Source organism: Gossypium arboreum, chromosome 11 (assembly GCF_025698485.1).
Source record: "Gossypium arboreum isolate Shixiya-1 chromosome 11, ASM2569848v2, whole genome shotgun sequence".
NCBI lineage: Eukaryota > Viridiplantae > Streptophyta > Magnoliopsida > Malvales > Malvaceae > Gossypium > Gossypium arboreum.
In genome coordinates this window covers 137,351,413-137,366,305 of record NC_069080.1, presented here as the reverse complement: position 1 = coordinate 137,366,305, position 14,893 = coordinate 137,351,413, and the positions used below count along the sequence as shown (strand labels likewise).

The 14,893-nt window shown below is 29.1% G+C and overlaps 3 protein-coding genes across 5 annotated transcripts; all 3 read right to left on the bottom strand.

Moving 5' to 3' along the window:
- Positions 1-2,281: 2,281 nt before the first annotated feature.
- LOC128283689 (uncharacterized) lies at positions 2,282-3,786 on the bottom strand. Its single transcript, XM_053021080.1, has 3 exons — positions 3,528-3,786; positions 3,396-3,443; positions 2,282-2,349 (listed from the first exon to the last, which is right to left on the bottom strand). Exons 1-3 carry the CDS (start codon positions 3,783-3,785, stop codon positions 2,305-2,307), a joined length of 351 nt encoding a protein of 116 aa, XP_052877040.1. The 5' UTR covers position 3,786; the 3' UTR covers positions 2,282-2,304.
- A 1,000-nt stretch (positions 3,787-4,786) lies between these two features.
- LOC108471110 (uncharacterized) lies at positions 4,787-8,212 on the bottom strand. Of its 2 annotated transcripts, none has more exons than XM_017772697.2 (7): positions 7,869-8,212; positions 7,363-7,658; positions 7,038-7,262; positions 6,934-6,960; positions 6,818-6,862; positions 6,184-6,213; positions 4,787-5,579 (listed from the first exon to the last, which is right to left on the bottom strand). In XM_017772697.2, exons 2-7 carry the CDS (start codon positions 7,645-7,647, stop codon positions 5,106-5,108), a joined length of 1,086 nt encoding a protein of 361 aa, XP_017628186.1. In that variant the 5' UTR covers positions 7,648-7,658; positions 7,869-8,212; the 3' UTR covers positions 4,787-5,105. The 2 variants fall into 2 exon arrangements, with proteins under 2 accessions (XP_017628186.1, XP_052877887.1); XM_053021927.1 differs by having other exon boundaries at positions 8,087-8,197.
- Positions 8,213-10,115: 1,903 nt separating this feature from the next.
- Positions 10,116-14,452, bottom strand: LOC108470842 (uncharacterized). 2 transcript variants are annotated; one of them, XM_017772332.2, is made up of 6 exons: positions 14,321-14,452; positions 13,752-14,164; positions 12,195-12,458; positions 12,063-12,110; positions 10,963-10,992; positions 10,116-10,341 (listed from the first exon to the last, which is right to left on the bottom strand). In XM_017772332.2, exons 2-6 carry the CDS (start codon positions 14,151-14,153, stop codon positions 10,297-10,299), a joined length of 789 nt encoding a protein of 262 aa, XP_017627821.1. In that variant the 5' UTR covers positions 14,154-14,164; positions 14,321-14,452; the 3' UTR covers positions 10,116-10,296. The 2 variants fall into 2 exon arrangements, with proteins under 2 accessions (XP_017627821.1, XP_017627822.1); XM_017772333.2 differs by having other exon boundaries at positions 10,116-10,331.
- Positions 14,453-14,893: the final 441 nt, after the last annotated feature.

Here is a 14,893-nt window from a genome sequence, read left to right as displayed (position 1 = left end):
CTCAAAACAGTATAGGACCATTCAGTAAGAAATTAGACTAAGTTTTACAATATTGTTTTTTTATATATATATATAAAATCTTAGGAAGTAGATAGATTCAATTTTAGGAATTTAAGATCAAATTGAAATCATTTAAAAATTAATTTCTAAATGTTCAGAGGTGTTCGAGACCAAAACGGACTTTGAAAGGTTAAAAAGGTTCAAAATAATAAAGAGATCTGGGTCAGACATTGTGATGTCAAGAATGCAAATAAAAGTTTTTAAATAAAAGTAAATAAATAATTAATAAAAATAACTAAAATAAATAATAATAATAGAGATTGAATTGAATAAATAAAACTGAAATCAAAGCCTAAATCGTATAGACCAAAGACTATGGAGGACTGAAACTGCAATGTATGTACATTTGAAAGCCACAAAGTGAAAGTATTTTTATTGTCTTTAAAATTTTAAAGTAACATTATTCCACACTTAACTGCCGTCGTCCGCTCGGCTCACTTTCGCGCGGTCCAACCTGGCCTCCGCGCTTTCAAATGTACATACCTTGCAGTTTCAGTCCTCCATAGTCTTTGGTCCTATTTGGGATATTTATAAAATGTATGTTTAAAAAATAGGATTACACGAAATTAATCCGAATTACATTTTTTATTTAATAATTAATTTTAATTTTTATGATATAAAAATATTTTATATTTAAAGTAGTAAAAATTATCTAATACTTCTTGAAAAGTTATTTGTTTTTTAAAAATATTTTAAAATTTTGTAAAATAATATTCAAAAATCATAAAATCAAACTCATTTTGTTACACTATGTTTTTTGGTTGAAGAGGCATCAGCTTCTGTTGGAAAATCGGTGGCAGAGGACTGGTCTGATTGGTTACGTCAGCGATGAGGTGTTTCCGTTGGGCTTTGAAGTTTGGAGAAGGTTCTGTGAATCTCCAATGTTGGTTTTTCAAAGCTGTTTCCTTTACCGTTTTGGCTGCGATGGTTTTCTGATGATAAACGGAAAGGTTTTGACTGGTATTCTTTGTTAGTTGTTCTTTTGGGGATTGCTTGTGTTTTTTGGTTTTTGATTTTCGGTGTTCTTTCATTTTCCTGTTTTGTTTTGGCAGTATCTACTTCTGTTGTCTTTTCATTTTCTTCGGGGTGTTTGTGTTGTCAGATATTTTCTTCAGCCAATCCAAGAAAAAAAAAAAAATCGAATCCAAAATCGAATCGATAGCATTCTTACATGTGTGACGTCTGTCAAACCATGGTCCAGGGCATGACATTATCCACATAAAAATAAATTTCAAATTAAAAATTGACTACAAGAGAAAGTTTATTTGTTAACTCGTATTCTTATATTTTAAAGAATTAAATTAATTTTTATTATTTTTAAAAATAATTAAAATATAATTTTATTTTATTAATTTAAAATTTTAAAATTATATAAAACATCTAAATAAAAATTTTCCATTTCAAAGGTGACCTAACTACGAGCTTGCTCTTACTCATAAATTCTTTAAGAATTTTTTTTTTTTGTTTTTGTTTTGAAGTACCACTTTTTTATTAAATTTTAATTCCACAAAGTTAAAACCAAAGAGTTTCATAGAGAAAATTAAAAATATATCAAACAATCCTTCAAAGTTGAGTGTGTTCTAAAAGGTAACAAAAGATGAGTGATAACAATGATAAGTTTATCTTCACAAGCTGCCAAACTTCCATGATCTTAATCAACAGCATAAAGATCATTATTTACAGTAATTTCTTCATATCAATCCATGGACATGCTGAAGAAAGCTACAACAACAACATATATAGACAATAATCATAAATTTATTATTTGAAAAATAATCATAAATATTACATTTATGTCGTAAAGCTTGCAAACCAAAATTCATGTTTTGAAAATTGAGTTCCCAAATAGGAATATATAGAGGTGTTTATGGGCTGAATTGAATTTAAACATGTTATTAATATGCGTTATGCTTGTTTAAACTTAGTCCAATTCGAAATATGAACCTAAAAGTTTACATAAGGCTGTCTATATTTGTAAATAGCTAATCCAAGCTCATTTTAATAGTTATTTTAACTTTTTTTTAATATTTACATTATAAATTCTATAATATATAATATAAAATATTATAAATTTAAAAAAACAAACTTAAGCCTTAAATGTTCAAGTCTGAACTCGATCTATTTTTAAAATGGGCCTAAATTTTTTACTTAAATTCATTTTTTGATCTAATATTTTTGCCCAAAACGTCCCATATTTGAAATGAGTTTTTGGACTTACATAGATAATCCAACCTATATATAGATCTAGATATATCGTACATCTTTCTTTAGGGTCTCCACGCTGAAATTCTGAAATTTAAAAGAAATATAACTTAATGATCAAGAAGAGATTTAAACAGGGTCAAGTTTAAGAATTAATTGAGACATTCAGATATGATATATTGGGGGAAAAAAAAAACAGAGGTACCAGAGAAATGGATGGTGAACAAATTAATAAAGATATACATTTTTTTTCATTCCAAATATATCATATGCTTAGAAAGATTCAACTACATGTGTTATTATCATTTTGCTTGAAATGTCCATGTTCCACATATATTCAGATATGGGCATGCATGGAATATGACCGTCAAAGGTTCACCTAAATACATGAAAAAAATTTAGAAAAATCTCACTAAAATAGCTTAAAGTGGTCGGGTGCATGAGGAAAGATATTGCAATTGTAAATTGATTTTTAAAAGATTAAAGGTAGAAACATATATTCAAATGTAGGGATCACATATGATCACCAAGGATTCCTCTAAATACATAAAAAAAAATTATTATATGTGACGGGCATGCAATATATGGTATTCTCTAGTCACACTCAAATCCAAGAAAAATAGTTGAAAATGACTTTTTTCTAAGTAAAAATATTATAGAGACTCTTGTGTTATAAGTCAGATTGTATTTTACCCATTTAATAAAAAAATACGCAAACTAAGCTTTTCTGTTATAACTATCGTCCATTTCTATGGTTAAAAACTGATGTGGATAATGGAATAATAAAACAGTTACATGTAACGCGTTACGTACATATACCTCATGCTAAGGTATAAGGACTAGATTTTAACAATAGAAATTAAAGAAATTTGTAACAGATGGAGCCATTTGCTCTGATATTACGTATAAGGACTAATTGTCTATATTTTTTTAGAGGGGACAAAAAGTAATCTGACTTTTAATACAAGACCCTTCATGATATTTTTTACTATTTTTACTATCTAGAAAACAAGTCTAATGAATGAGGAAAGAAAAATATAATTATAATGTGATTTATAAATGAGAAATGATCATTTTATTCAAGAATAATAATCTAGGTTAATATCAATCATAAGAAACGTTTATGTGCATACCATATTATTAATGAAGATTGCATCAAGGTTCCCAGCTTTTGTCATGTCCTGAAAAACCAAGTTAAAAAGTCAGAATAATATGTTACATCATGAAACTAAATGTGGCAATTAAATTTGTAAACAATACCGTACCTTCATCCATTTTTGATCTAATCTTTTAAACTCCTCTTCTAATTCGAGCAATCTCTGCTTTGCCTCATCTGTCAAATCAGTGTCCTTGAACTCGAGCTCGATTTCAAGGACCTTTCGCTTAATGTCATCAAGATCAGATCGAACTGGGCATTGCGATTTGATTTGCTTGTGGGAGCCGAGAACTTTTGGCAAGAGAGGAGAGGCTTTCATCTCTATCATCTGATGGAAAATCAAGATCACAGATTTCATATATGCCATGTCGTCCTACATTTCACCAAATATAAACAAGTATTAAGAAACATGTAATACGAATACACATTTCAAGATATTGCTTTTTTTTGGAGATAAACAATTCTTACAGCTTTTTCTTTGAAAAAAAAAGGTGACTACTAGGTATTGTTAGTGTTTACTACGGAGATAAAAACCATTCTCATGATTTTATCACCATTGTTACTGCAAGGATTTTCGGACCGTATCAAGTATTTTTCTGAAACTGTCCTTAGCTATATTGTCAGTTGAGAAAAGGCACTTCAAGGAAGGTGTAAAGGGTTTTGTTAGCAAAGTGAGAAAATGTTATAATCTAACAAAATGAAATATCTTGGAGAAATAGTGGAGAGGAATATTAAGGTAAACTCTAAACAAGTGGTGGTAATGGACTGAGAAAAATGAGAGCTACAGTGGTTATTGTAATTGTAGATAGAAAGTTACCGATAAAATTATAAAGTTCTAAATTTGCCACAATATCCAAAAGTCCCCCAACAAAACATTCAAACCCCTATTTATAAGCTTTAGGTAAAAAGTTAGTAAAGGACTATTAAAATGAGAAAGTAAGAATGGAAATGCTAAACAGGGTTCAACAAGGAAAAATGGAAAGCAAATTGTATAGATAATGAGTATAATGGTGGTTACGTAAAAGTTATAATCATTTCAAACGTTTCAGCAAAAAAAAATGTTTATTCAATAAAGAAATGGGTAGTCAAGCGCTTGTATTTAAAAAAAAAAAAAAAGGTAAAAATTGCATTTATTTAACAATGATGCTCTCTAAAACATTGGTAAAACTATCCTTTCTGTTAAAAAACGAGTAAATTAATCTATGTATATCAGATTAAAGAACAAATTAATGTTTTTGTTAGAAATTTTATTCATTTCTACTATTAAAAATCGATCATTTATATGTTAACTACGCCGATTTTTAACAATACAACCGAACGGAATTTTTAACAAAAAGAATTGATTTTCTCTTGATTTAATATACAAAATTTAATTTATCCAATTTTTTAAATGAATAAAATAAAATACTAAGTAATCATTAAAGTGCAACAAACATAGAGATAGGAAAACAATGTAAAACATCCAAATAAAACATGAAAATCCATGAATGCAAAATGAGTCCTAGCTATCTTGAGAAGGCTGTGGTGGAGGGAATTGAAACATAAGATAAACGATATGTTCCTCCAATGTAGACATCCCAGCACCTAAGCATACTAAGTAATCATTAAAGTGCAACAAGCACAGAGATAGGAAAACAATGTAAAACATCCAAATAAAACATGAAAATCCATGAATGCGAAATGAGTCCTAGCTATACTGAGGAGGCTGTGGTGGAGAGAATTGAAACATAAGATAAGCGATATGTTTCTCCAATGTAGACATCCTAGCACCTAAGCCTCGAACTTCATCACGGATGCCACTAATATCATCTCTCAAAGAGCCAAGTACGTTGAGTATAGCTAACGTTTCGGCAGAAAAAATTGGATATTGTGGTGGAGCTTGTGCGGGAGGTGGAACCGAATCATCTCCTTCAACATCTTCACCTTTATTATCGTGGGGTTCGGCTTGAGCAGCCTTCACCCGTGCATCGGTGCAAGTGTTGAAATTTTTGTTCAATGCTTGTTGTAAGCCATTGAAGTCTTGAACATTCACTTTGTTGTCGTCTTTGGCATAAATTTCGTTTTCCAACTCATTCATTTTAGACAATACTTCAGGAATTAGCAAACTTCCATGATCATCAGGCGCAACAACTTCTTTCATCCGTGGACATACAGAATAATACTGAAATAACAAACACGAAAAAACATGTCATAATTTCGTAAAAGTACCATGGAAATTCCTATATGAGGAGTGAGATTGTATTTTGCCTCCCTCTATTCAAAAAATGAGCAAATTAATCATTATATGTTAAATTAAAAAGTAAATTAAACTAGTGATTTCTGTTAAAAATTGCATCTATTTGTAATGTTAAAATTGACATGACTAACGAAATAACCATATAGTGACACGTGACGTGTCACGTGTACCCATGCTGGCATACAGAGACTAGTTTTTAAAAATAGAAATGTATGAAATCTTTAATAGAATAGCCAATTTGCTCTTTGATCTAATTATAAGGACTAAGTTGTCCCTTTTTTTAATAAGGAGGCAAAATGCAATCTAACTCCTAATATAAACACTTCTATAATACTTTTGTCAAATTGAAATCAGATACATTAAAAATAATATAAATACTATATTAGAAAAAAAAATAAACTTAAGCACCAAATTATGTCTTAAACCATTGGATAAATAACATTTATGTCTAATGCTATTTTCGAAATTCAAGTTTTCAAATCTACGGATAATCACCTACCAATTTCATTTATATATATATATGACATACCTCTTTTTGAAGAGTCTCCAGGTCATTATCCTGAAATTTAGGAGAAATATAAACAAATTATTAAAGATGCAAATAAGGGCAAGTCTAAGGATAACTTTAGATATTGAGACCTGAAAAAAGAAGATATGGGTAGACAACAAATTGATATGAAGAAATATGATTCAACATATATAGTATTTTCAAGCTATGTGACTTGATGTTGGTATTTGACACATTTATGAATATTGGTTTGGAATATAATTTTCGAGCTTTTTAAAATATATTATTTTTAAAAAAGAAATTAAACATTTTAAGATTATACTGGACCCACATAAAAACATTCATATTCGAATTCAACTAATATAATTGAAAATGACTTCTTATTAAATCTAGAAAAGAAGTGTAGTGAATGAAGAAACATATTACATTGTGATTGGATTTATAAATGAGGAACGTACCAACACATATTTGAATATAGGTATATTTTTAAATACACAAATACGTATCTAATGCATAAACCCGAATCCAAATAAATAGCTGGAAAAAAGTACTTTTTGCTATGTCTAAAAACAAGTTTAGTGGATAAGGACATGGGACTTTATTGGTACTATGCCCTACTATATTAGTTAATATCAATGATAAGAAATGTGCATACCTCATTAAGGAACATTTCCTCAAGGTTCTTTACTTTGTTCAACTCCTGAAAAACCAAGTTAAATCATTAGATCAAGAGGATATCGAACTTAGTAATTATATTGTTACTGTGCTTACCTCAAGGTTGTTTGCTTTGTGCAACTCCTGAAAAACCAAAGTTAAATTGGACAATTAGATCATGAAACCAAACTCAGTAATTCGATTCGTAAACATTAGCACACCTGTAGTTGTCCATCTACATGATTGAGCCTCTCCTTTAGTTTGTCCAATTCCTGCTTCGCCCCATCCTCTTTTAAACGGCCTGCCTTGAACTTGGTTAGGATTTCACTCCTTTTCTCCTTAATTTTTTCGAGATCAGATAGCAGTGGCCATTTCTCTTCAATTTGCTTGATGATGGATATAACTTCTGGACAGTTACGTAGCCGATCCCAATGTTTTTCCTTGACCTTTATGTCATCAAATACACACAAAGCAAGTGTCGAAGTAAGAGACAGAGAAAATCTTTCTCATGGATGTGAATGGCTAAGTTCAGTTAAGGGAATTTACTTTACACGTCCTTCTGTTGATTTGGTCAGTCAAGTTTTTCCCACTATGCTCTACAGTAAGCTCTCCCACACTCTCTTCTCCACCGGTTACCCGGGTCAGGCACTGTTTCTTGATGCCTTTTCCTTTAGCTTTCTGACTTCTTTTCTTTCCTCCTGTCAACATCGAGCTTGAGGAATTCACCTGATAATGATCGGCCGATGGTTGTCCATCAGCACCATTTGGCGCTCCAGGTGTGGGAATCATAACGATATCCCTATGGCCTCTGAGACTAGACCAATTCGTCATCTTTCACGGATCTGAAAATTTTAACTCAAATCAAATTTCTGAATCTAAAACAATCAAAGTTTTTCCTAATTTAGAACAAAAATAGAAACAAGCAAGCGATAATCATAAACTAACAAAACTTACTCAAACGGATATGAAATTATAAATTTAGCCAAAATCAAAGCAATAGATGTACAGAAAGTGAGGGGAAATGAGTTAAGTGAATTGAAATAGCAACTCACTGGTTTGATGGAGTGTAGAGAAGAGAAGAGAAGGAGCTGTGCTGTGTTAATGGTGAAGAAATGAAGTCCATTGGAGAAGAAAGACCTTACTTAAATACAGGCTTATGGAACGAAAACTCGATTAAAAAATTGGAGCGAGAGAGAGAAGAGCCACGCTAAAGTTTAGTCTATATATTATTTTTAAATTTCGAGATACCACAAAATATAACATCTCCCACCCGTTCTATGGTTGGTTGGTACAGACAGAAGATGCTACCAGAACCCATACGAGCCGGTGTCCTTAAAATCATTGAAGAGTTGTAATTTAAAAATACTTTTATTAAATCGTTAAATCAAGTTTGGATTTTTGGACGGTTTTATAAACAATTTAAAATCATTTAAAATGGTTTGAGGTGGGAATAATGTTATTTTAAAATTTTAAATACAATAAAAATACTTTAAATTTTCTATTATAATATTTAAATTGGTAAATTAATAATTTTAATTATATTTAATAATTCAAATAAAATAATATTTAATACTAATTATTGTAATAAAAAGATGTTTAAAATATTAATTAAATATTAAACATATAACATTATATGTGATATTGGAAATTAATAATTTATGAAAATTTAAAAAGTTTATAAAACTTTTAAAAATTTATCGATGTTAGCGATGAAATATACATAAAATACTGTATGAGTTACCACATCAATATCATTAAAATTTTAATATTTCAATAAATTTTTTCAATCAAAAAGTAAATAAATTGATTAGATTGTAAAGCTTAAGAGCTAAAATGAACTCAAAAGAATAAGATTCAAAATGATAAAATGAATAAAAATTAGAAGCTAAATTTATATTTTCGTCTTTGGATATTTGTAATTGTTGTAATATTAAAAAAAAAACTGAGAGTTTTTATTGGATAAAATAAAACAAACAATTACATTATAATGGCAGAAAAGTAAATCAATACCACACCCTTAGCTGTAACACACCAAAGAAAACACAAAAGCCGTCCAAAAACTCTCAGCAACTTTCGTGGGAGAATGAAACGACTAAAGAAACCCATAATCTAATCAAAAACATTAAACCAGCAGCAGAAAATGAAAACCAGACATTTCTCAAAAAAACCCAACACATCCCATCCCTCAAAAACTAAGAAACCATTCCTGAGAGATCTCTGGTCAATTGTTGTAATATTTAAGTGATAACTTTTGCATCAGATTTTATTTCACATATCTCTAGTGTTTGTAATGCCTTGATCCGAGACGTAACAAATTTAATGGTATTAAAGTCTAATTTTTCGATTTTAAAACATTTTAATCATGCTTGTAATCTTTGTGAGATTTTTTTTTTCTTACATATGTATAGGACTAAGCAAGAAAAATTCACAAAACCAAAAACCAACTCAAACTAAAATATTTGGACGATTTATAAAATGTTGGACGAAATCAATCTGAACTATATTTTTCTATTTAATAATTAATTTTAATTTTTATAATATAAAAATATTTTATATTTAAAGTAGTAAAATGATCTAATACTTCTTTTGATTTTTTTAAATATTTATGAAAGATATTTTGAAAATTATCAAATAATATTAAAAAATCATAAAATCAAACTCATTTTGTTAAAATGAATTTAAAATTTAAAATTAAAAATAAAAATCAAATAGAATGAAATCGATAGCATTCTTACATGTGTGAGGTATGTCAAACATCAGTCTAAGCCATGACGTCATCGACATAAAAATAAATTAAAATTGACTATAAGACAAGAATTTATTTATTTAAAAATATTTTAAATAAAAGAAAAGAATTAAAAAAAGGTTTTGATATCTATATTTAATTGTTTTTAACTATAATGAATGGCATAATATATTTTCAACCTTCTATCTTGAATCCAGCTCAAGCTATAAATTTCTATTAAATTCAAACCAATCTTCAAATCTCTAAATTTTTAACTTCATGTAACTCAACGAAGCTCAATTGTACATTTTAGGAAGAGCTCGAATTAAATTATAACTTTTACAATAATAAATATATAATTTTATTAATTTATTAACTTATATTTTATAATTTTAAATAATTAAATTAAATTTTATTATTTTTAAAGATAACTAAAATTTAATTTAATTTTTACTAATTTAAATTTTTAAAATTATATAAAAGATCTAAATAGAAAATTTTCATGCCTGCCCTTATTCATAAATTCTAAAGATTTTTTTTTTTTTTTTGTTTTGGAGTACCACTTTTTACTAAATTTTAATTCCACAAAGTTAAAACCAAAGAGTTTCATAGAGAAAATTAAAAATATATCAAACAATCCTTCAAAGTTGAGTGTGTTCTAAAAGGTAACAAAAGATGAGTGATAACAATGATAAGTTATCCTTCACAAGCTGCCAAACTTCCATGATCTTAATCAACAGTATAAAGATCATTATTTACAGTAATTTCTTCATATCAATCCAAGGGCATGCTGAAGAAAGCTACAACAACAACAAATATGGTCAATAAATTAATATTTCAATGTAAAGTTACTTTATGGAAACATAAATTTTAAAGATTTAGATTTGTATTTCATTTATTATAAGAATAAATTAGTTTTCATTATTATTTGAAAAATAATCATAAATATTACATTTATGTCGTAAAGCTTGCAAACCAAAATTCATGTTTTGAAAACTGAGTTCTCATATAGGTATATATAGGTGTTTATGGGCTGAATTAAATCTAAACATGTTATTAATACGCATTATGCTTGTTTAAACCTGGTCCAATTCAAAATATGAACCTAAAAGTTTAGGTAAGGCTGTCCATATTTATAAATAGTTAATCCAAGCTCATTTTAATGATTATCTTAACTTATTTTTTAATATTTACATTATGAATTCTATAATGTATAATATAAAATATTAAAAATTAAAAAAAAAGCTTAGGCCTTAAATGTTCAAGCTCGAGCTCGGCCCATTTTTAAAATGGGCCTAATTTTTTTTGCTTAAACTCATTTTTCGATCTAATATTTTTTGCCCAAAATGTCCAATATTTGAAATGAGTCTTTGGACTTGAATAGATAATCCAATCTATATATAGATCTAGATGCATCGTACCTCTCTCCTTAGTGTCTCCACGCTGAAATCCTGAAATTTAAGAGAAATATAACTTAATGATCAAGAACAGATTTAAACAGGGGCAAGATTAAGAATTAATTGAGACATTCAGATATAATATATTGCAAAAAAAAAAAAAAAAAACCAGAGATACCAGAGAAATGGATGGTGAACAAATTAATAGAGTAAGATATGCATTTCTTTTTCATTCTCAAGTTTATAGCTTCAAATATATCATATGCTTAGAAAGATTTAACTACATGTATTATTATCATTTTGCTTGAAATGTCCATGTTCCACATATATTCAGATATGGGCATGGAATATGACCGTCCAAGGTTCACCTAAATACATGAAAAAGTTTTGGAAAAATCTTACTAAAATAGCTTAGAGTGGTCGGGTGCATGAGGAAGGATATTGCAATTGTAAATTGATTTTTAAAAGATTAATATAGAAACGCATATTCAAATGTAGGTATCAGATATGATCACCAAGAATTCCTCTAAATACATAAAAGAAAAATTATATGTGACGGGGCATGCAATAGTATTCTCTAGTCACACTTAAATCCAAGAAAAATAATTGAAAATGACTTTTTTCTAAGTAAAAATATTATAGAGACTCTTCTATTATAAGTCAGATTCATTTAATAAAAGAATACACAAATTAAACTTTTCTGTACGCAAATTAAACTTTTCTGTTAAAACTATCGTCCATTTCTATAGTTAAAAACTGATGTGAATAACAGAATAACCAAACAGTTACATGTGACGCGTTACGTATACTTCATGCTAAGGTATAGGGACTAGATTTTAACAATAGAAATTAATGAAATTTGTAACAGATGGAGCCATTTGCTCTGATAATATTACATATAAGGACTAAGTGTCCATCTTTTTTAGAGGGGACAAAATGTAATCTGACTTTTAGTACAAGACTCTCCATGATATTTTTACCATTTTTACTATCTAAAAAACAAGTCTAATGAATGAGGAAAGAAAAATATAATTATAATGTGATTTATAAATGAGAAATGATCATTTTATTCAAGAATAATAATCTAGGTTAATATCAATCATAAGAAACGTTTATGTGCATACCATATTATTAGTGAAGATTGCATCAAGGTTCCCAGCTTTTGTCATGTCCTGAAAAACCAAGTTAGAAAGTCAGAATAATATGTTACATCATGAAACTAAATGTGGTAATTAAATTTGTAAACAATACCGTACCTTCATCCATTTTTGATCTAATCTTTTAAATTCTTCTTCTAATTCGAGCAATCTCCGCTTTGCCTCATCTGTCAAACCAGTGTCCTTGAACTCGAGCTCGATTTTAAGGACCTTTCGCTTAATGTCATCAAGATCAGATCGAACTGGGCATTGCGATTTGATTTGCTTGTGGGAGCCGAGAACTTTTGGCAAGAGAGAAGAGGCTTTCATCTCTATCATCTGATGGAAAATCAAGATCACAGATTTCATATATGCCATGTCGTCCTACATTTCACCAAATATAAACAAGTATTAAGAAACATGTAATAGAAATACACATTTCAAGATATATATTGCTTTTTTTGGAGATAAACAATTCTTACAGCTTTTTCTTTGAAAAAAAAATGGTGACAACTAGGTATTGTTAGTGTCTACTACGGAGATAAAAACCATTCTCATGATTTTATCACCATTGTTACTGCAAGGATTTTCAGACCGTACCAAGTATTTTTCTGAAACTGTCCTTAGCTATATTGTCAGTTGAGAAAAGGCACTTCAAGGAAGGTGTAAAGGGTTTTGTTAGTAAAGTGAGAAAACGTTATAATCTAACAAAATTAAATATCGTAGAGAAATAGTGGAGAGGAATATTAGGGTAAACTGTAAACAAGTGGTGGTAACAAAATGAAATATCGTGGAGAAACAATGGAGAAGAATATTAGGGTAAACTCTAAACAAGTGGTGGTAATGGGCTGAGAAAAATAAGAGCTACGGTGATTGTTATGATTGTAAATAGAAAGTTACCAATAAAATTATAAAGTTCTAAATTTGTCACAATATCCAAAAGTCCCCCAACAAAACATTCAAACCCCTGTTTATAAGCTTTAGGCAAAAAGTTAGTAAAGTACTATTAAAATGATGAAGTAAGAAAGAAAATGCTAAACAGGGTTCAACATGGAAAAATGGAAAGCAAATTGTATAGATAATGAGTATAATGGTGGCTACATAAAAGTTATAATCACTTAAAACGTTTCAGCAAAAAAAAAAGTGTTTATTCAATAAAGAAATGGGTAGTAAAGCACTTGTATAAAAAAAAATGGTAAAAATTGCACTTATTTAACAATGATGCTCTCTAAAACATTGGTAAAAATATTCCAGTATACTAAAAATAGTAAATTTATTTATGTATATTAGATTAATGAATAAACTAATATTTTTGTTAGAAATTTTATTCACTTATATTATTAAAAATCAGTTATTTATATGTTAACAATACTAATTTTTAATAGTACAAATGAATAAAAGTTTTAACAAAAACAATTAATTTTCTTGATTTAATATACAAAATTTAATTTATCTAATTTTTAAGTAAATAAAATAAAATGCAAGGTTACTTCTACTTCATCCAAACTGTTGTTTCCCATCGTAAGAACAGATTCCTAGTATAAAAAAGAAAAGGCATCTACAGAAGGCTAAAAGCAGGGTTCAAAGCAGTGGATGCAGTATTTATCTAACTTCAACATATACTACCAGTGATGAGAATTTAATACGAATTTTTTAAATTCAATTAAGAAACGTTACGATCTTTATCTGGCTGTTAATACGATCCTTGAAAGCTTTCACCATTTCCAGCTCAGATAAATCCTCTTCTTTACTTTCCGCTCCTCGTTGTTGCTGCGGATTTGATGATTCACCGATATAAAAGCCTCCTCGGCGCTGCTTCTTTTTTTCTTCTCCTTTATCTCCCGAGAAATTATCGAATACAAATTCCAGGTTTCTTTTCATTCTACTACTCGACGTCAAGCTCAACGAGTTGACCTGATTATCATCGCCCGGCAACGGCGGTACGTTCGCGCCAATTTGTGCTTCAGTTGCCGGAATCCCAAGCTGTCGAAGGTCTTCTCTAAGTTCCAGGCTATTTTCCGGCGAGGGATCAACAAACGTTCCTTTTATAAGTTTGTCCAAACTGTCATCGCTGCTCATCTTTCACAGATCTAGTGACATTCAAATTGAAAACAGGTAAAAACATTACAGATATAAACTAACAAAAACGAAATGATATAAAGCAAGAGATTTCTCCAAATGAAAAACAAAACTCCGCAAAATCAAGTTAAGATATCATAATCAATTAGTAATTCAGCAATACTCACTGTTAGGGACGATGAACGAAATCCTTAGTGGAGAGCTAATACAGAAAAGGAAATAAGGCAAGTGCTACAGCCAAGTCCTTGAAGAATGAAGATATTATATATAACAAGGTTAAACTTTGCTATTAGTCACTTTACTTTATGAAAGTTGTGAATTTGGTCCTTATACTTTTCAAAATTTATAATTTCAGTACTCACCAAATGATAACAGTAAAATTCATCAAGTTCTGTTACTTTCAGAATTCGATGCGGTAAACATATTATCATGTGTGTAATGTTAAAATTCAGTTAATGGATTAACGACTGTTATTTACATCAAAACTAAAATTTCAATTTGGAAACAAATATAGAGACTTAGAATGATCCAATTGAAGACCATAAACTAAATCTACAATTGTAGGCATAGTACATAACTAGTAATTGATTTTAACCAAATAAATTTAACTTCTACTGTTTGGTTCATGTAGCGACGTAAAAAAATTTGGTTTCGGGTCGCTAATTGTGGCGATTAAAGAAAATTGAAAACCTGAAGTTTGAGTTTAAAATAATGAAGGAGTCGCCACCGATCCTTTTTCT